At 44.9% G+C, this 21,699-nt stretch overlaps 1 protein-coding gene and 1 non-coding gene across 2 annotated transcripts in view; both read left to right on the top strand.

The window, feature by feature from the left end:
* PI4KA (phosphatidylinositol 4-kinase alpha) overlaps positions 1 to 2,519 on the top strand; it is a 105,365-nt gene extending 102,846 nt beyond the window's left edge. Inside the window, exons 54-55 of the mRNA XM_054995735.1 lie at positions 856 to 939; positions 1,806 to 2,519. Coding sequence (XP_054851710.1) covers positions 856 to 939; positions 1,806 to 1,857 — 136 coding nt within the window. The 3' untranslated portion in view covers positions 1,858 to 2,519. The remainder of the gene's footprint in view (positions 1 to 855; positions 940 to 1,805) is intronic.
* An 11,922-nt stretch (positions 2,520 to 14,441) lies between these two features.
* Positions 14,442 to 14,548, top strand: LOC129341784 (U6 spliceosomal RNA). The gene has a single exon (XR_008598158.1). It is a non-coding gene; the product is annotated as a U6 spliceosomal RNA (small nuclear RNA).
* The last annotated feature ends 7,151 nt before the right edge of the window (positions 14,549 to 21,699 follow it).

The following is a 21,699-nucleotide window of genomic DNA, read 5'->3' on the forward strand; positions in this document are numbered from 1 at the left end:
TACCCACATTGGCGTCATATCACTGCCATCATGCCCTCATGCCCTCATGCCATCATGCCCTCTCCCATTTTTCCTGTTAAGCCACTGGAGTACTTTTTGTTGACCCCCTTTTTAAAAAAAATGGTTTAAAAAGTAGTTAAGTTACTGTAGCATTATAACAGTGTAGCAAGTGGAGCCAGTTTGGTGTAGTGGTTAAGAAAGGCAGGACTCTAATCTGGAGAACCAGGTTTGATTCCCCACTCCTCCACTTGAAACCAGCTGGGTGACCTTGGGTCAGTCACAGCTCCTCCAGAGCTCTCTCAGCCCCACCTACCTCACAGGGTGTTTGTTGTGGGGATAATAATAACATACTTTGTAAACCACGCTAAGAGGGCGTTAAGTTGTCCTGAAGGGCGGTATATAAATTGAATGATGTTGTTGTTGTTGTTGTTGTTGTTGTTGTTAAGTTGGCAAAAAGCTCACCAATGTCACAGGGGGAGGAAATAGTGGCCATGAGGGGCTGACCAAGGAAAGCGTGGAGCTAACTTCCATCAGCCTGTTCCGTTGCCACCGCAAATCCCTTTACATTTGAAGCCGCAACGAATCCACAAGAGAGAATGCAGCCAAGGAAACAAACAAACTGAGATAACCAGCAAACGATATGGATGAAACAAAAAGGCTCACAACAATGTATGAAAGCAAAGCAGGGCATGTTAACATGCATTCATCCCACCCTGATGTCTACCACAAACCAAAGTTGGCAGTAGCCATCCAGACTTTCACATAACAGGATTTCTCTAGCTTAGTTTTGAAAATCAAAGCTGTTCTAACAGCTGCGTTTTTATCTTTGTCTGCTTTTCTCACTTCCTTGGACAGGAACAGATTCTGCGCCAACATGACTGACCGAGAGGCAGCTAACTTCATCATAAAGATAATTCAGAACTGCTTTCTCAGCAACAGGTTTGCTCCTTCCCATCTGTCAGCCTTTTCCTGGGTCATCTTCTAGCTTACATGTAGCTAATCTGAGGCATGAATACTACGGGTGGCGTAGGTAGGGAAGGCTTTGGGGCATGCCTGGAGAAATGTAGAGGAGCCCATGGTCCTGGATTACATACTGCATGTCTTTATAGACCAGAGGCAAGCCATGCTAGGGCAAAGGAACTGCAAATATATGCAGTGGCATGCATCAAAATAGCGTAATCTTGTATGTCACATGGCAACCAAAGTCTTCTAGTTCATTAGGCCTTCACTGAGGAAAGTTTGCTTGTTTGGATAACCATATGTACTGTCACCTTAAGACTGCCTGTTTTAAGGTACCAGAGCTGAATATGCCTTGGAAGATACCAAAAATCGGTGATAACTTAATACAGGTGATCTCTGAGACTGCCTCCACTCTACAGCTCTTTAGCCGAGTTGAAAGAGATCTTAGATCTCACAGCTGCAGTTCCTGGAGCCCCTTGCGTGGGAAGCATGGTGTGCCCAAACCTGGCTTGAAACTTGGAGACATGAGTCTATGTTCAGTTTCTGATGACTGGTATATGGGCTTTTTTCAGGCTGCCTGTCTAATGAAGTTCAATAATGGGTATAGGCAATATTAAACAACAAGATGGAGTGTTCTTTCAAATTTATTCAAATTACTAGGTGATGATAAACTGTAGCATCCATTTGGACGTCATGCCAGCACAATTAAATTTACTGTACCATTGTTTGGTGCAACGTCTAAACTTGGTGTTCATAGACAGTGGTGGGATTTGCCCGTTCTGGGTCAACTCTGGAAAACCTGATTTTTTATTTATTTATTTATTTATTTATTTATTGCTTTTTAGGAGTAAGACCTATGATATGATCCAGTACTACCAGAATGATATCCCCTACTGAAAGAAGCAGGATTATCCTTAGGGATGGAAGAAGGATGCCACATTCCCTTCTCTTTTGGTCCAATGCGAATTCTGATGTCACACTTGTACGGCCTCCAGTATCTCCTGCGTGTGCATGTGAATGTGGCTATCCCTCCCTTTTCTGGATCTTGCAACAATCAGCAGCCCTTGAGTAGTTCCTTTGGATCTTTCCTGGGATGTATCTGTGTTCTTGATTACATAGGAGTTTGCTGTCTGAAATCCTGTTCTGGCTGTGAATGTGTGTAAATCAGCAGGCACTAATAAGTCGGAGGAGTGCGGTAGCTTGTTAAGCAATGCAAGGGTTATTCAGTCATTGTACAAGCAAGAACTTGTAAAGTGCACCTTGTAGAATCCCTTGGAAATGAAGCGCATGGGGAGTTCCTGTTCGGAGCAGCTCAGAAGTCTTTCAATTGCTCTGGTTATGCTGTAGAAATTGTAACGATAATCGTCCATAGGTGGTGATGTTCCTGCATCTGTGTTAATATTGTAATTTGCACTGTAAATGTTTCCAGCTCCACGGTCAGTATTTCGTACATAAATGAAGAATGTATTTTTTTTCCTTTTTTGTGTGTTTTAAAGAGAGAGAACTCTACCGGCAGATTATATTTAATCTAAAAAATTGAATAAAAAGACCTTATGATATACTGTGTGTCTGTTACGAATTTTTTCAAGTGAAAACAAGCTTCCAGGCCTCAAGTGTGGAATGCCTGGTGAGTTCTCAGAAGGGTATGCGGAGAGGGAAGGAGCAATTGTTTCTGAGGTTGTTGAATCCAGCTTTTCTTGGCACAGTTGACCAGGCAAGGTAACTAGTTGATCAAGAATGGTTCTCAAGACATTTCAGGTATATCCACCACTCTCCCTTACAGCAGAGCGTCTTTCTACATTCAAATCAATATTTCTGCATTGAGTTCCACAGGCTGAAATCATTATATTTTTTGAAATGATGTCATTTGACCTCTACCCCCTACCCTTGTTACCCAGCTCCAGATTACTATCCGGTTGTCCTCATCCTTACAGAACTTGTTTCTTCTTGCTGCTGCCACTGTACTCCAGACTTTCTGCTCTGGCTCAGCTGTTCAGCCCACTCTTGTGCCATCTTAATTCAAGCTGCGTCTCTGGTGGAAAGAGCAGAAGAGACTGTTCAGACCACACATGAGGGAAGGGCCTCTTTTTGAAACTTTCCTTCTGATTACAAAACAACTTCCCTGCAACCAGAAAAACCAGCATAGTTACTCCAGTTTTGTATTTTACTTTCTTAACAGAAGGGAGCATTAAAAATGCTTGCAGCCTGAAGTCTGTTCTTACCCGCTCAGATTTCTGCATTCTGCTGCATGTAGACCAGACCTCAATGGTATGTTTCAGAGAAACCGGGAGCTAGGCCCCAATTTTGGAATGCGAGATTAATTGCCTAGAAACGGTACTGTTTCAGCACTACAATCTGCAATATGAAGACCCCACCCGCTTCACTGTGAAATCTCTTCCCCACAGTCTCCATCCTTTCCCACTGTCTTCAAGATATTTGTGGAAGGTGCACCCTGGTAGAACAGCTGATGGAGCGGGGATGGGGATTTGCAAAAACAAAGCGCCCCCCCCCCCCCAATAGCAGAACAAAATTTATAGCTACTCGTTTGCATCTGCTGGAGAGGGCTGGTGACTTGAACAGCACTATTCATGTGCTAATGTTGTTACGCACATTAGAGATCCAGTGCCCAGAGAAGCTGGTATCTGTTAGCGTAAGGAGCCAGTGCGATGTAGTCGTTTTGGACACACTGTCAATCTGTCCCCTGCGCGAGTCCCAAATTTTCAGGGAAATGCCTGGCTTCTCTGTGCCCCATTCATCTTCTGGGCATTAGAAATTAAGACTGGAACTGGGATATTAGATGGATTTAAGTTCGCGAGATCCTTTCCAGACTCAAGCTTTGGTGTCTTAACTTGCCACTATATTTTTGTTTAGGAAGCCCTCCCAGTCCTGAAGGGAATGGCTAATATTTCCCTCCTTTATCCAGAAATGTGTGGCTTTACTTGGTGACCTGAGCCCTCTGAATTGTTTTTCTTTAAAGTATTGAATTGTCAAGGTGCATCTGGCATAAGACCATCAGTTTCAATTCTGCATTCCACTTGTGGTGCATTAATTAGTCTGGTGGTTTCTGTTGTATAAATGGGCTCCTGTTTGCAAGATGGTCTGCTTTACCTCCCTGTGCAACAATTGTGATGATTTGAATAATTAAGTGATCTACAATCCAATCCTGTGCAGAGTTACTCCAATCTAAGCTAATTTAAATAAATGGGCTTCACGTGGAATAACTCCATATAGGATTGCATTGTAAATCTCTGCACTGTTAAACAATTTTTTTTTACCCACAGCATATAATCCCTGCTTCTTTTTTATCAGTAACAAAATATGTTAATAACTTTAAACCCTTTTTTTGTTTAAAACACTAAGTATATTAATATTCCTCATAAAAGGAATCATGACTAGTCATTCTCAGGTTTGAAATCTGAAAATGCAGTAGCAAACTGTTCAGAGTAGAGGTGCTTTTTCTTTAGGGCCTTTAAAATAACAGAATGGAAGAAAATCTCAGTTGTTGATATCTTTGGCCTCAAATGACACGTTTGACAAAATGAGATCTAGGACAGAGCTATGATTGTTGATCATATGTCATATGACATTTTGTTATTTGAGATCTTAAAATCCCCCAGGGTATTCCAGAATCCAATGGGAGCTGTAAGTCTCCACAGGGGAAACACTTTAATTGGTTCCCTGCCCCTACAGAGAGCTGGTGCTGCATTCACTCTTCCCTTGAGGAAGTAGTGGTCAGGATGAACCACCGGACCACTCTATAAAGGCTCAGCATGTGCACACTTGCACACACACAAATCAGGTCGAAAGCATATCCTTTTCCATGTATTGGGCCCAACACAACCTGAGTGAGACCCATGGTGCCGAAGATACTATGAAATCCTCAGCTGGTCCACATAAGAGGCTCTTGGCATGGTTGAAGTTGGATGATTGTATTTGCATCTCAATGCCCAAACCGCCTATGCCGGATTAATGAGCAATTCTTATGTTTACAGGTCTCCTTTGCATTTGCAAAGTCAGCTAGCTGGCATGTTTCCAGAGCATATAGACCATTCCTTAGCTACAGCTATTATTTCTTTGTCCTCCTTAACGAAACATTGTTTTCCAAAAGATATTTTCATGTTTTTCTCTGCAAGCACACTTACAGAAAGCAGACTAGTTTCCAAAGCTAGCACATAGAAGGACTTTGTTAGCAAGATTTCCCAGGTCTGTTCATTTGGAAGTTTGCATCTTATGTTCCAGACTCTATGCCTGCTATTTCTACATATCTACCATCTGCTACACGCAACACCTCCCTTTTTTCTTCCTTTAGCATTTCAAAGAAAGCTTTATTCCCTGTCATGTGAGCTGTACATGCAGAGTCAATATACCAATATTGCTCTCTAGGTTCTCTTTCTGCTAGCATAAAACATTTCCTTGCAGGTTTTGGTTTGTCACATTGAAAATTCCTCCCTGCTCCTCCTGATAGTCAAGGATTTTCCAGCACCAACCCCGAGACCAGTTCTGCCAGCTCAGAGAAGAGACCAACTGGAGACCTTAGACCAAGGGCCCAACCTTGTGAGCACTTTCGGAATTTTGAGAACACTGAGTGGGTGCCACCTACAAATGGCTGCTTTGGAGGCAGGGTCCAATCACCAAATTTGGAGGGGTTCCAAGCCATGTGTCCTCCTGTGATCAAAATAGCTGTTTCTAATTGGTTGCTCCCTGCAGACAGAAAGATGATCCCTCTGGACTGTTCTGAAGCACCTATCTCTCTGAAGAAATGAGGGAAAGCCAGAATTAACTCTTTGCTTTGGGGAAAATATGCTTTAGGAAAGAAGAAAGCAGGCACCAGAAAACATATTGGGAGGCCTTGCCTTAAATGGCTACTAAACATGTAGAATGCCCAATCTATCTCTGGATCATAGAATAAGGAACAGACAATCAATGTAGGTAATTTATACCAGGGATCTATGAAAGGGGAAGGACTTACAGAGTCGACTCTGGTTTGGGTCAGGTGAAGAGACTTCATAGCCAGCTTCCCTCTTGATTCCCAAAATGACAAACTCTGGTGAGTGCCTGACTGAAAAAAAGGATGTTGGGAGTCGAGAGAAGAGGGAAGCTGAACTGGAGTTTCAGGAATTTTTGGATTGGCTGGTGCTGCTGTGAAGTCTCACCCACACACAATCTCTGAAGATAATTCAGCTTGCTTTTCAGCCAGGCACTCACAAGAGGCTAATCCTAGATTCCCCATGCCACAAGCTTAGGTCATATACACATCATAAGGAGCAGGAAAATCCATATATCACTCTCTGGTGCAGAGAGATGTTTAACTCTGACCTCAAATGCTTCCCCCACCTGAAGAAGTGAGCTGTGAGTCACGAATGGTCATACCCTACCACAAATTTTGTTAGCCTTATAGATGTTACTGGACTGTTGCTCTTTTCTACTGCTACAGACAGACTAACATGGCTACCCATCTTGATCTCTCTTCCCCCACCCAGTGCTGATGTTTACTGCATTTGGGGGGAAATGCAAGTTGTATGTATGTTGCCTATATAATTTCCCCAACAGGACAAATGGCATCTCTGGGTCACCAACTGGGGTTGAGAAAATGGAGTACAGAAAGAGTTCCAACCCCCCTCCCATCCTGCCCCATGGTTTTAATCCAAATTCTTTCCACTGGGCAGCTGCATTTTAGCAATAAAAGCATGCTGAAGATCTGTTCACAAACCATCCGGTATCTTATTTGGTTTTACCATTACTATTTCCAGTGGCTCAACTTTACCAGATCAATCAATGTTTGACAACTTATTGTCTTATAAAAGTGGGAGCTGCCAGGTGTCAGTTCAAACTTGCTGGAGACTTTGGGATTCTGGGGGCTAGCTATGAAGCCATGCATAAGAGTGTACAGTGTGTCATAAATACGCTGCTCCAGCAAAATGCTATGGTCCCGATGACGAAGATGGTAGCTTTTAAAGCTATGTACTTCTGTAAAGTGTGACATGGCCTTTTGAATTCCATATTACGATTGCAAGTGTGGGAAACTCCCTTTGGGGTTGATATTTGATATTTATTTGATATTTATCACTCGAAAGTTAATTGCAACATGCTGTTTCCCATTTTTTTTAAAAAAAAATGCACCTGTATTACAAATGAAAATATTCACACCCCAAGTGAAACCAGCACATTTTTGGCTGTTTTCCAGTATCAACTTGGGCGTGAAATTGCTTGGCATTTTACTTTCATTTGTGTAGGAAGGGGGGGGCTCTTTTCTTAGCCGCAAATTCCTTTGCCACCCAGTGAAGGGACCCCTGCAGTGATCTGGGTCTGGGTTATGGAGGAGTTAATTAATCTATGGGCTCTATAGGTATGGGACTATAGGTTTTGTTCTGGTACCTACTATTTCCAGCCTCTACTCTAGAAAAGGCCCTAGGTTATACAAATGCCAACTTTTATTTGTTATTTTTCTGTGAAAGGCATAACAAGCCGGCAGACATTCATCTCTAACATTTCCTTTTCTGTAAAGCATCTCTAAGAACCCCTTTAGTCCCATCAAAAATCTTTGCTTGCCATTCCCTTCACATACCAGTTATTCTAGTTTCCCACATATCCCTCCAATAGACATTAACTAAAAGAGTTGTTTTTCTTTTTTAAACAGCCATATTTGGCCGAGCACTGAGCCACATTTGCCTCTAGAGCCATAGGCTTCAAACCACTGGACTAGGTACTACATTGTCTACATAATTAAATAGAAGAGTCCACACTTTTATTCACTTCTTCAAACTGGCCCTCTCCTTTGGGTCCAATCAGCATCCAGGTATGCTGAATGGACCAAAGCAAGTTTTTAAAAAAGAGATGATTCCAATAAACACATTTACAATAATTCAGTTCCAACAAAGAGCACCTACAGCTAACAATCATAAATGGAAGAATAACCTGTCATTAAAACTCATTTAAAAAAACATTCTTAGCACTGGATGATACCATGTAAACATCTCCAAGGAGGCGGTTCTGTAAGCTGGATCTCGTCCACTGAACGAACCTCCTCCTTTGTGGAGTTCAGGGCAGCGTCCTTCTCTGCCTCCTTCTGACATTACAATTTATTTATTTATATTTCAATTTATATACCGCCCATCCCCAGGGGCTCTAGGCGGTGAACAGTTAAAATCGATAAAAACAAGAACTAAAATCAATATACAAACAATAAAACAAATTAACAAAGTGCAGTGGTGGGGAGAACCCTCCCCCACCCCAAAGGTGGTAGGCTGACATAGCACCGCCCCCTTCAATCACCGAACGCCTGGCGGAACAGCTCTGTCTTACAGGCCCGGCGGAACGATAATATGTCCTGCTGGGCTCGGGTCTCCATTGACAGAGCGTTCCACCAGGCTGGGGCCAGGACTGAAAAGGCCCTGGCCCTGGTTGAAGCGAGGCGGGCTTCCTTAGGGCTGGGGACCACAAGTAAATATTCGCTGAACGAAGCGATCTCCGGGGAACGTACAGGGAGAGGCGGTCCCGAAGATATGCCGGTCCCAACTCGCTCAGTGCTTTAAAGGTAAGAACCTTTAAATGACCCTGTGAGGGGGACTATGGGTATAAATGTTGGAGTCCCCTGTTACTTTGGTGCACACAGAGCTGGGCATGTCATGTGATTTGTTTTTATCCATTCTTTGGGTTTGGTTTGAGTGCCATGGGCAGCACAGAGAATCTTCATCTGGGGATCTGCAATGATTCCTGCCAGCCCTGCGGCTGTGGGAATGACTGACCCAAAGTCATCCAATAAGCTTCACTCATTAACTAGAGATTTGAATCCAGGGATCCTTGGTCTTCATCCCACCCTTGCCCCCTTTGATGTCTGGCTGTCTTTTCTGAACGAACTGAACAATCATTTAATAAAAATGGAATCCCATGCAGTGGCATAGCATGGGGGGGGGGGGACAGAGGGGCAGCTGCCCTGAGCGCATAATTTTTAGGTGGTGCCACGCTGAGGAGAGCCTGCGCTGTGTCCACAGGAGGCCACACACGGCGCCCTGGCTGCCTGCCACACCAACGGGGCGGCCAGCTCACTGGGTGCTGAGCTGGCCTGCTCGTCCTGCAGCCGAGGAGTGCGGCGAGCTGGTGGCTTCAGCGCGGGCAGCTGCCACAGAGGGCTGCCTGGTACAGGGCGGGGAGACGAGCGGCCCAAATTGCAGGAGAGCTCCCAGGGGGCGGCTGCACCCTGCACAATGAAGTGATGTCATCACGCGCACATGTGGAGGCAGGGGAGCCACCTCCTGCTGGGAGTTGCCCTGGGTGCTGCCAACCCACACTACGCCACTGGTCCCATGACACCCTAAAGACTAACAAAATTTATTCCAGCGCAAATAAAAAATGTCGTTAGTCTTTAAGATGCCACTGGACTCCTGCTTTAGTTTGTTGCTTCTAACATAGCTACCCATCTTGAATAACACTCTGTCAGCTTGTTTATAGCTTCCAGTAGCTATGAAATTTAAACCCAATTTGCATTTTGTGTCAGCTGTGAGGCGGCAGACCAGTGGCTTGGCATAAAAAAACCCCCAGCCTCTGTGTTCTACGCGTGAACATGAAAAAAATGGCAAAGTTAAACGAGCACTAAAAGGCTGAAAGCTTTTTCTTCCCTTTTATAGAAAAATAAAAAGTTTACAGACTGCTTTCATGAGGCAGTTATAGGGTTCTTTGGGTGGGGGGGTCCTTTAACTAAATTATGAGAACAAAAGAAATTTGGGCGGAAGAGGCAAAAAGCCCTCCAGCGCAAAACGTGTATGCCCTCATTTGGTTTAATTGCATGTCTACAAGTTTTGCTTTTCTCCCCGAAACCCTCAATTTGGGGCAGGGTCTGTGGAAACTATTACAAGAGGCTGCTTCCATTTGTTGCATTGCTGAGTTAAGCCATAATTTTATTACCTTCTCTTGTTAAAAAGAAAATAAGTACAGGAAAGAACCTTATTTGCTTTGCTAAACTTTAACATCCATCTTAACCCTTTTCTTGCATGAACACATATTATCCTGAGCTTTGCCACCTCCTCCACGACTCCTAATAACAAACAGAAGTTCGTTTTTCCTCTGCTTGCAGCTACCTAGCATGGACATGACCAGCGGCGTGAGCCAAAGGCCTCTTGGGCTGTGGCTTGGAAGCCAGCAGCCTGTTTTAGGCAGCTGGGTGGACCAGGGCCTGCCCAGGATATATTTGTGTTTTTTTTAATTCATTTAACTAGTGCTGTTTAACTTAGCGGTTTTGGAAATTTTTGTAAACTGCTTTGGGTCTCTTCGGGAGCAAAATAGCATAGAAATGCCCAAATAAAATAGAAGTCAAATTTGGAAGCTTTCTGACCAGAAAGCAGTAGCAATACAAGGAAACTCTTCTGCCTGCCTGCTATGACTGGCCTGCAGAAGCTAATTTTCCTGTAATAAAAATTCCATCCGTGGCCTATATGGAATATTGTACTCTGCTACTCTAATGATGACACTTTGAATTAGACAGCTATAACCTACTGATCCCCCAGGGACTCATCATCCCGGAGGTTTTACTTAATTATTGGCAAACTCTGTCATTTAGCAACTCGAGTTGGCCACGCTATGTATAACCAACACATCTAATTTGATTTTGTTTTAGATTGCTCTTAGGAGTGGTCTTAAATGGGAACCACATCTGGTATCTTGGCAACGCTCCTTGGTCTCTCGGAGAGGGGTGGGGGAAAGAGCTGTCGTTGAATCTATAAATCGAGTCTCTTCGAGAGGTTGAAGGTGGAGACGGGTGGAGGAAAGAAGCCTTTTCCAAGTTAACAAAAAGCAAAGGTTTGTTCACGTGTACATTATCTGTTTCCGTTTCAATCATGTGTACTCCAAAATAAATGATGTACAAAAATTTTATTCTGTAATAAAGGGGCAGCTGGTCCCTTTGTCTTTCGCTGAAGCTTTCAAAGAAGGATTTAGTAGCTGCCATTGATGGTGGATCCAGTTTCTCAGTTCATTGCATATGTTTGGCCGTATTTGGCATTTGGCAACATACATTTGCAGGGGCTCGAGTGCTATGTTCTAATGGGCTGCCCACTTGACAAAAGTAGGAATGCTTTCAAATTTCCAATTTCTGCTGTTCAACTCGTTCCATTTACTTCAACCTTATGCAAATTGAGCCTATTCTTTAGTTTTATGTCATTTTTTGTTTCATCAAGTCCTGATTTTTCTTACAAGGTTTATGATTTGTTCAGCATTACTTGGCTTCAATAAGAAAAAATGAATCTATGAGACCAACAACAAAAACCAGACCTCTGCAGCAGCTGACAAAAATATATTATATAAAAATATACTATAAACAAAATGGGGGTGTTCATTCATCTCCAAACAGAAACTGTATAGGTAGCCTTGGATTGTTTTCTGGATAGCTGCTAATGTGCAACAGATTATTTGGGCTATCAACCACCATATTGATTAATGTCCTGATTTTTACTCATAGAACACGCAATCATGGTAGCTTTTCATTTATTTTATTTTATTTTTTATTTAGGTCCCTCTTTTCTCCCCAAGGTGGACCCTAAGCAGCTCACTCTCCCTGCCTTGACTTTATCCTCACAACAGTCCTGCGAAGTAGGTTAGGCTGAGAGAGTATAATGCCTCCAAGGTCCCCTGGCAAGCTTTCATGGCAGAGAGGGAATTCAAACCTGGTTCTTCCAGGTCTTAGTCTGAGCACTGTGCCCCCTCAACCCTCTCATGTATAGCTGTGACAAAATTAGTATTTGCACCATCTTCAGACATGACACACTGTGCATTTTTCCTTGCTATCAAAAGATTATCTCTATGCAAGAGAAACACCAGTGGGTGGGGAGGTTCCAAGCTTCCACTTTTAAAAAAGGACAATATTCTAGTCCTCATGAATGCACTGAAACTGCAGTGATGCCAAAATGTACAAAAGACTATGAGTCTCTCTACACAATACACCTGGGTACATGTTCATTAAGTTCCGGGAGATGCAATTTTAGCTGGGAAGCGTAGTTTTTAAATGACAGAGCTGGCAGAGATTGCTCTGGAGGGGAAAGGTTCCCTCACAGCTCTCCACCGCCTCTGGCGTGCTGGACTGTCTCCCTTTCTGGAGCTTTTGTTCTGCTGCCCTTGCTGCTTAAAACTTTGAATTGACTGAGCTTCGGCAGGGCAGGGCAAAGGATCCAGAAGGGGAGACAGTCCAGCATGCCAGAGATGGCAGAGGGCTGTGAGTCGAGAATCCCGTCCCCTCTGGAGTGATCTCCGCCAGCTCTGTCATTTAAAACTATGCTTCCCGGCAAACATTGTCTCTCCTGACACATGAAGAACATGTGTCAGAAGTCTTGTGTAGAGAGACTCTCAGAGACAACAATACAAGTTAAAATGGATCCAGATGCACAGTTCCCATCCTTACTATTCTTGGGTGGGTAAAGGCCCAGCGGGGCTGTATTTGCCTGGACTAAACAGCTGCTCCTTTAACTTGCAGCATCATAAGCTGCTAGTTGCTTCCTCCACTGCCCTGAGCAGTGAGAAAACCCAGGTAGACTTTGGCAGGACCCATAATGGAAGTTTAATATCACCTTTTGTCTTTTTTCTTTTCTTTTTCAATTCTTTCTTTCTTTTGCAAATATTCAAGTAGAACAAGCGGTAAGCGGATAGGTGGGAAGCATGATACATTCCTGTTGCGTAAGCCTGCAAGAATTGCTCTCATGCAGTAAAATCTCTTTTTCTCTCTTTGCACTTCAGAATAAATACATTATAGAACATGTCAGTCAGCTCTGATTTGGCACCTGCTGCATTCCTCCAAATATGTTCAGTATTTTAATTGCACACTGCTCTCATAAGCCAATTCGTGTGAGCTTGCTGGCTCCTCCAGTACTGGACCCAAATGATTGCAAAAACTTAGCCAGTTTTGGCCCCCTCTGGATTCTCCCATCTGGCTGAATGCACAGCCCCATCTGGTGCTCCAGGTTCCATCCCCCCTAAGAACCGTTTGAGAAATAGGCTTTTAAAATGTGTGGCATAGGAAAGAGTGCATGTTTGGAGAGTATGACATTTTCTGGTTTGAAAGCAGTAGTCGCTGCTAGTGGCTAACCCCAATCGGTGGTACTACTCCAAATTTCACAGGTCTGATCCACTCAGCTTCGTCAACTGAATTTTCTCCCTGGGTCATACATTTTTCATTATTGCTATTACCTATATTTGCTTAAATGATCCTCTCGAATGTGGTATAATGTTTACAGAGTACAACCAGGATTAAGGGAACCAGGGTTTAAATCAGTCGTGATTCAGCAGAGTGTATGTGACTGGCCCAGGGCTTTTTTTCAGCAGGAACACAGTGGAATGGAGTTCCGGGACCTCTTGAAAATGGTCACATGACTGGTGGCCCCGCCCCCTGATCTCCAGACAGAGGGGAGTTTAGATTGCTGAGCGGCACGGAGGGCAATCTAAACTCCCCTCTGTCTGGAGATCAGGGGGCAGGGCCACCAGCCATGTGACCATTTTCTCTGAGGGCAACCCACTGAGTTCCACCACCTCTTTTCCCAGAAAAAAGCCCTGGCCCAAGGTCACCCAGCAGAGTGTGGATTTGAACCTGGGTCTTCCATATCCAAGTCCAAAAGTCTTAACACCACACTCTGTCTCTGTCCACATCCCATTGTCCTTCCATCAGCCCCTCATGGCCACCATTTCCCCTTCTGCACCAATGGAGGACTTGGCTCTTCAAAGCACTAGAAGAACAGGGTCAAGGTCATTGCCTGAGCAGACCCCAAAGTATTGGTCCACGATGCTTTGTAGTGACTGAACAGGCCAGAGGCTGATGGCAGGGAAGAGATGTGAAATATATTAGGCTGTTTTGACAGGCTAATTCCAAGGAGGAGCAGAGGCAGCCCACCACAGTCCTCGCCAGGACTTTTTTTCAGCAGGAACGTGGTGGAACAGAGTTCCGGCACCTCTTGAAAATGGTCACATGGCCAGTGGCCCCGCCCCCTGATCTCCAAACAGAGGGGAGTTTAGATTGCCCTCCGGGCTGGTGCGGAGGGCAATCTAAACTCCCCTCTGTCTGGAGATCAGGGGGCGGGGCCACTGACCATGTGACCATTTTCTCTGAGGGCAACCCACTGAGTTCCACCACCTCTTTTCCCAGAAAAAAAGCCCTGGTCCTCGCCCAGGTGGACCATTAACGATGATCACAGTACGGTCTTTTTGATGACTGTTTATGCAATAATTATCTCTCTAAAACATCTTGGGGAACAGAGGCCTGCTTTCTATGTCATTATGGGTCTGCGGCTTTTCCCAAATGTCGCCTGCTAATTGCTATTTACCAAAGCCATCCTTAGGGACAACATCATTACTGAAACTCCTAATTTATCTTAACAAGGGATGAAAGTAGAAATGGAGAGCAGGGCCAGATTTAGGGGAAGACAACCCAGGAGCGAGGTGGAGTGGCCTGAGGAAGGGCTCCCAGGCTCAGCATGAGCCACAGCTGGGCTGCGCAAGTCTGCAGTGTCATGCTCGCTTCGGCAGCACATATACTAAAATTGGAACGATACAGAGAAGATTAGCACGGCCCCTGCGCAAGGATGACACGCAGTGTTCTGTTTATCCACTGGGTTGACTGGGCTGCTAAGGACGATGCCATTGCCAGGCCCAGGCGGATAGCGGCTGTAGCCACTAACTTTGGCTAGTTAAAGCATTGCTGCCAAGCTGGCTGGGATGGAGTGGAGCCAGTCGGACAGGCTTCAGGATGGCACTGTCGGGACAGAGGGAGGCTGCTTGGATCCTAGTTTCTCTCTGCAAGCCTGGATCCGTTGGGGCCAGCGTGGAGGAACACGACACTCAGTTTTGCTGGTAAGGAGCATGGAGGTTCCTCCTTTCCTCCTGCTGGCTCTTCCTTCATCCATGGGGAGGAGGTGGTGGTGGTGGGAAAGGAGTCCTTTTCCCAGGCCATTTGGACCTCCCAGACTGTTCTTGCCCAAGTGCCTCCTTAGAGCACTGGGTTGATTGGCACTGGACTTAGATGAGTTCCTCTCGGGCTGTTCACTTAATGGCTGCAACATATCATAGAAATGGTTCTCTTTTACTTGTAAAGCTGGCAATGCAGACCGGTGTGGCTGGGGGAGCGTTGACATGCATTGCTTTTAATCTGTGAGAAAATTTACAACCTCGGCGCTCATTCGACAAATGGGATGCAAGCGAGTGACAGTCTTCTCTGCCCTGCAAACCATCAAACATTGTGAGGCTCAAACCCAAGCATTATTTGTATCAATTCACTTATATGTGGCATGAATAAATACCAGTTTAAGATCCTAACTTGCAAACTACCTGACAGAAGATAAATTGCATGTGCAGGTTGCACACAAAAGTTGCAAAACTGGTTACAGATACAACAAAAAATACAGTTTTGAAAAATCTGAATTAATGGAAGGCAGGGTGCTGAAGCTGTTCCTTGCTTTGAGCATCATTGGATCAGTGGCCGGCCCTGACTGGGAGCCGCTGAGGCAAAATAGAAGAAAGAACCCGTGGAACTGGGTTTTGCTGCCCAGTGTAGCATGTGCAAGTGTTCCATGGGTGGAGAAGTGTTCTTCAGTTCTAGAGTGACTCTTGGGGGGGGGGCATAGCCTTGTTTTTAGTGCTTTAAACAACATAACATTATTTTTCATAGGTTCTTTTTAAAAATTGTGTGTATGTTATTCTTTGGGATGTGGAAAGGTATGGTATAGCCCGATCTCGACAGATTTCGGAAGCCAAACAGGGTTGCTACTTTCATGGGAGGCCACCAAGACAGACTTCCAGAGGAAGGCAACGGCAAACCACTGCTGGTTCTCACTTGCCTTGAGAGCCCCCTGCTGGGGTTGCCATAAGTCGGTTGTGTCTTCATGGCACATGCACACGTGTTGTTATTTGTAAATTGTCTTGGATGTATGAGAATGCAGAGTCCGACTTCTACAAACTAATGGATATGTTAAGGTTTTTTTTAAAAAAAAGGGTTTTGGCTGTTTTATTGGTGCTGTTTTTAACGAGAGGTAGCTAACAAACATTGTCAATTAAATAATAGGTCCATGCCGCATCTGGCCAGCAGTATCACCCCCATTCAGGGCCCTTAGGGAATCTGGGTTGGCATGAGATCAATGTGCTATGACTTGGTGTACAAGACTGCACCAGCAGCATGCGAATACAGGGGGTGATGTAGCACGGGTGAAGTCCCCTCTGCTTTTGATCCAACATCACATGCTGGGTGAGACAGCCAAGGAATTCATCTGCACTACAGACACAGCTTGAGTGACAGGCCACCAGCGTGGAGGGGGGGGGGAAGCCCAAGTGTACAAAAGGAGCCAGAAGTAACATCTGTGCTACCCTCACAGGGTGTCTTCTAAGGGGGATGATCTAAAACTCCTGTGTTATCTCCTAAGGGGGATTTCTAAACACCCCCTTAATTTGGGCCTTGCTCCTGAGCTTCTCGGGTGCCTTTTTCCTTTGGAAGCAAGTTTTAAACCGTTCTGCTTCACAGGCCGAGGATGGATGGATTTTATTCCTCCTGAAAATGCTGTTGTGCATGTTAGAGTTTTATTAAGCATATAAGAAGACTCCTGCTGGATCAGATCAAAAGTTCTTCCAGTTCAGTGTTCTGTTTCCGACAGTAACCTGCCATATGTTTCCAGGAAGCCTGCCAGAACAGCATGAAGGCAACAAACCTTTCTTCTTTCTTTCCCTGACAACCAGTATTGACAGGTATGCTCTCTCCGAGTATGGAGGCTCCATTTAACTATTGCGGCCATTGGCCATGGGTCTCCACCCCTCATGAATTTAGCTAACTTTCTTTTAAGCCACCTGTGGCCATCTCAACATCTTGTCGCAGTGTGTTCTGTTCTGGATACACGGAGCCAGAATCCTAATACCTGGGAAGGAGGAGAAAGAGTTCTCTCAATTCACTTTCTTGAACATCATGTATAAACCTCTCTCATGTTCCTCCCTTTACAATGAAATCCTAAGCAGAGCTACCCCAGTCTAAGCCCATTGATTGCTTAGGATTTCACTGTTGTGTTTTTCTGAACAAAAGAGCCCCGAATGCTTTAGTATTTCTTCGTAAGGGAGATACTCCAAAACGTGGATAATTTTGGCTGCCCTTTTTGCACCTTTTTCCAACTCTGTTGAAAGAGCAGGAAAAGGTGAATATTAGCAGATGAGATGGTGGACGATGTCACTTTATGGAGATGTGATGGAGCTTCTGTCCTTGTGCCCGCTTGGGTTGTGCTCCCATGAAAACGGAGTTATTAAAGGTCACTGACGCTGGTAACTGCATCTTTCCCCCAGTACTCAAACAGCAACTCTCTATTCTAGATTTGGGAAATGATATGAGGGAAAGACATATCCCTCCCCTTTTAAAGGGGGGAACCCCAGGGAGAACATGGGAGAACCATTCACAGAACTCCTAGTATCATGTGTTTATCTGCTCCTAAGCAACAACTGGCTTGTACTGACACAGATGGTTACCATGGCAGCCAAACTTCCTTTAGGATGGATTCAACATAACCCCCAGCTTAGGAACAGTCTCAGTTGGCCAGCCCAGCTGCAACAGTGCATACATATACCTTTGCACAGTTGCAATGTCTTGGGTTGGTTTCCAATGCTGGCACAACACCACTCCGAGAAAGTGAGAAGGCAGGCTGTGCTCTGCAGAGGAATGGGACTCCCCCAACAGTGCCAGCCCCTGACACCAGCCTTATTGACTGCAAGCAGTATTATTACTACTGCTTTATCACTGTTGTTAATTCATTTTACCTAGTGAATGTTGTGTTTCTAATGACAAACTGGAAATTGCCGCAAGGCTTTTTTGGGCGGAGAGATTGCAGCCTGGCCATTTCCTAAACAAACACAATTGCTCCCTCCCCGGACTTTCATGTGTGAAGTTTTCCCAGAGTATGAGAGTTTATATTGTCCCTCCTCTGTTACCTTTTAGGTATCTTCTAGAAACGGTCTCGTTTTCAAGAACTTTCTGGACTGCAAACTGAGAAAGGATGCTTAGCTCTCGTCCAAGGAACGGGCTCTTCCTGGAAGCTTATCTTGTTGAACTGCTGCTGGTTGTTTTTATACTGTCTCATTTAATGAATGGATGTATGAATGTAGTTTAAAATGACATAAATAAATAAAGTAAATAAATAAAATACTCAAATACCCACAGGTTTGGCTTACGTTCTTCTTAGTGATCATGAGCAGGAAGCCCATCTTTTGACGGGTTCTTTGGCCGTTCATGAGCAGCTTGATTTTGTTCATCGAGATACTTTCTGCATATGAAATGGTACAGTACAGACCAAGCAGTAGCATTTCATTTATGTGATCACACAGCCTGAAGGGAGTCCTAGTTCCCCCCCCCCCCCACCTTCCTGCACGGACTTAATCATCACTGCAAAACTGTTCAGCAGCTGCTTGAGAGAGATGGCAATCCAAGGTCTGGCTCAAGAGTGATCAAGTCTTAGTGCTTATTTCTCATGGCCCCGTCTTACATGCCCAGGGTAATGCCAATTGCCACCTTGGGGTCAGGTAGCAATTTCCCCCGGGCCAGTTCGGCTAGGGATCCTAACAGTGTTTTGCCATTTTCTGGGCATGGAGCAGGGGGTATTGGGGTGTGTATGGGTGGGGGAGGTAGTTGTGAATTTCTTGCATTGTGCTGGGGGTTGGACTAGATGACTCTGGAGGTCCCTTCCAACCTTATGATTCTATGATTCTAAGGCTATTGAACTTGGTGGTATGCAGGGATTTTTTTCTGGGAAAAGAGGTGGTGGAACTCAGCGGGTTGCCCTCCGAGAAAATGGTCACATGGCTGGTGACCCCGCCCCCTGATCTCCAGACAGAGGGGAGTTTAGATTGCCCTCCATGGCGTGGAGGGCAATCTAAACTCCCCTCTGTCTGGAGATCAGGGGGCGGGGCCACCAGCCATGTGACCGTTTTCAAGAGGTTCCGCAACTCTGTTCCACTGTGTTCCAGCTGAAAAAAAGCCCTGGTGGTATGTCCACCTACTGAACCTGTCTGCTGCTTTGTTTTGATACACATGGGCATTGGTAACGTAGGCCGAAGAAAAAAGAGGCAAAGGGATCAAAGGTATGGAAAGCTGTGGCAGACAGAGCATTCTCCAGTTTTGGAATTAACTTTATAAATTCTCTAAATTAAACAACGTAATTCAGGAGGTGGGGGACTCAGAATAGAGGGAAATTCTAGTGCTCTGAAGGAATGGAACGGAAGAAATCTGCTTGGACCTGTATTACTGGTCCTGTTGAAGCCTGTGATGGGTCTCCAGAGAAAAATCCAACCCTCAGAAGCAGCTGCTGAGAGACAGCCATGTGAACTTCTTGCTGTATATTTACTTTTGTTATGGCTTTGGGTCTTGACATGGAGACATTTGTAAAACGTGCATGCTGCCCTTTTGCTTGCAACCTCCAGGTGGCTCGCCACATGAATCAGTTAAAAATAATTAAAGCAGTGTAAACCGAATGAAATGAAAACTTTCTGTATCAGCAAGAATCGTAGGGTTGCTTTCCTACATGCAGAAAGGGAGCTTCAGACTTGGTCTTTGAATAGCAGAATGCGGCTCGGTGGGATTCATGCAGATGTTGCAAACAAGAAATGGGATGGAGAGTCCTGATCTCCACGGCTTTTGTTCTTTGGCTCGGTCTTGGGGCAGTAGAGGGTGCTGTTTGCAAGCAGTCGCTAGAGAAATTGTGTTCGGCTTCATGGCAGAGAATGCCATTTCCTTGATGGAACGGAGAGAACGGGTTTTAACTATGCTCTTCTGCTCACTTACTGTCCTGTGCACATTAGTCCTCCAGAGACATATAAGAAATACTTTAGGAAAATTAACTTTTGGAACAGAGGAACAAAAACATGGCCCTTTCCTTTATTTTGATGTTTTGGATTTTGGATGCTGACATCCTTAGTTTCTGCTTCCAAAACATCTTCCAATAATCAAATAAAAACGTTTTAAATATTAAGAGGAAATAAATCATACAACAGAAGAACAATTTTTTAAAAAACCAGACATCATAAAAACAACAAAAATCCACTCCATTAAAAGCAACATAAAAATCCAGGGGTTGGAGCCTACCAGCCTTTCTGCTGGTCCACAAGGGAGGAAGGGTGATCTTTTCTGATTCTCCCCTCTCACTGCAGCCCCATCTCTGTTGGCTTTTGGTCCACTGGGTCCCTACAGTCCCTGGCACAGTCTTTTTTGTGGTACAAAAGTATCCCTCCTGCCTTTATTGTCCTTGGAAAAGGTGGTAGTATCCAGGGCTTTTTTTCTGGTAAAAGAGGTGGTGAAACTCAATGGGGGAACTCAGGACGGCACAATGACATCACTTTGGGTCAGCTGGAACAAGCGGAGTTAAGTTTAAATTGCCCTTGGCAAAAATGGTCACATGGCCAGTGGCCCCACCCCCTGATCTCCAGACAGAGGGGAGTTTAGATCTAAACTCCCCTCTGTTTGGAAATCAAGGGGCGGGGCCACCTGCCATGTGGCCATTTTCAAGAGGTGACAGAACTCCATTCCACCACGTTCCAGCTGAAAAAAAGCCGTGGTAGTATCCAATCCTAGGTCGCAAGAAATCTAATTAAATAAAAGCAACACAAAACTTAAACCAGCAGTGTTTCTTCAGGGCCACTAAGAATATATACAAGAGCAGAATAAAGAACAACTACAAAAAGCTTGGATTTTTAAAGAAGATTTTCCCTAGTGGCTAAAACTCAGCATGCTTGGAGCTAGGCAAATCTCTGCAGGAAAGGCATTCTAAAACTGATTGATGGTCAGTTTGTATGTTACAAAGTCAACTTGATGGACACATGGCAACCCTACTTTGCTCCATGGTCCCAATCTGAATTGAATCTCTGTACACCTTGGAACTGAGTTCCTAGCATGGACCTCCTATACTATGTCTATTGACAGACCATATGTCTGCCACATGGATTCTGTAATGTGTGAACTGGTCGTGAGTAGAGATGGGCACGAACAGCAATACGAACTAAAAAAAGCCACGAACAGCCCAATCAGCTGTTCGTGAACAAGCTGTTTGTGAGGCCCCATTCTAAATGAACTCTAAATGAACAGGTGGTCGTTGCAAGCCTCGTTCGTTGCTGTTCATCAAGCCAGACAGTCTGGCACCTGCAATCAATTCCCTTGGCAACCGGAGGCAGGGACTACCTGAACTGTCTGAACTCCTGCTGTTGCCCTGGAAACCCCAATCTAAGCCCAATTTAGCTTGATAGGCAGGTCAAGTGTGGAGCTCCAAATTTGTTACAAGGAAGCAAAAAGCAGGGGGGAGGGGAGCTCCCAGCTCTGGTTTTGCAGACAGTGGAGAGGGAGAGACATTTGTTGCTGGCATTTTGAGAGAGAGACGGAGAGTGCATTGGAGCTTGAATTTTCTTTGTTCGTGGTAGGATAGGGAGGGATCTACCTCTTCAAGTTCCAGGGCCGCTGCCAGGCTCTGGGCTAAGCTATTATTTATTATTGGTACATTTCCTGCTGCCTGCTCAGGTAGGGTTTCTGGGAGTGGTGTGGTAGGAATCTTGATGGCTGGAGGAGAGCCTGCTGGCCCCCACGAACAACAAACAATGAACATGTTAGTGTACAGGTCATGTTAGTCAATGTTCGTTGTTCATTGTTCGTGGATGGCAGAGAACAACAAACACCATGTTCGGGTTTTTTCCTGTTCTTGCCCATGTCTAGTCCTGAGAGGCTGAAAATGAGAATGTGCTAGGATCGACAGGGCATCCTCCACCTAG

This window comes from Eublepharis macularius, chromosome 13 (assembly GCF_028583425.1).
Source record: "Eublepharis macularius isolate TG4126 chromosome 13, MPM_Emac_v1.0, whole genome shotgun sequence".
Classification (NCBI taxonomy): Eukaryota; Metazoa; Chordata; class Lepidosauria; order Squamata; family Eublepharidae; genus Eublepharis; species Eublepharis macularius.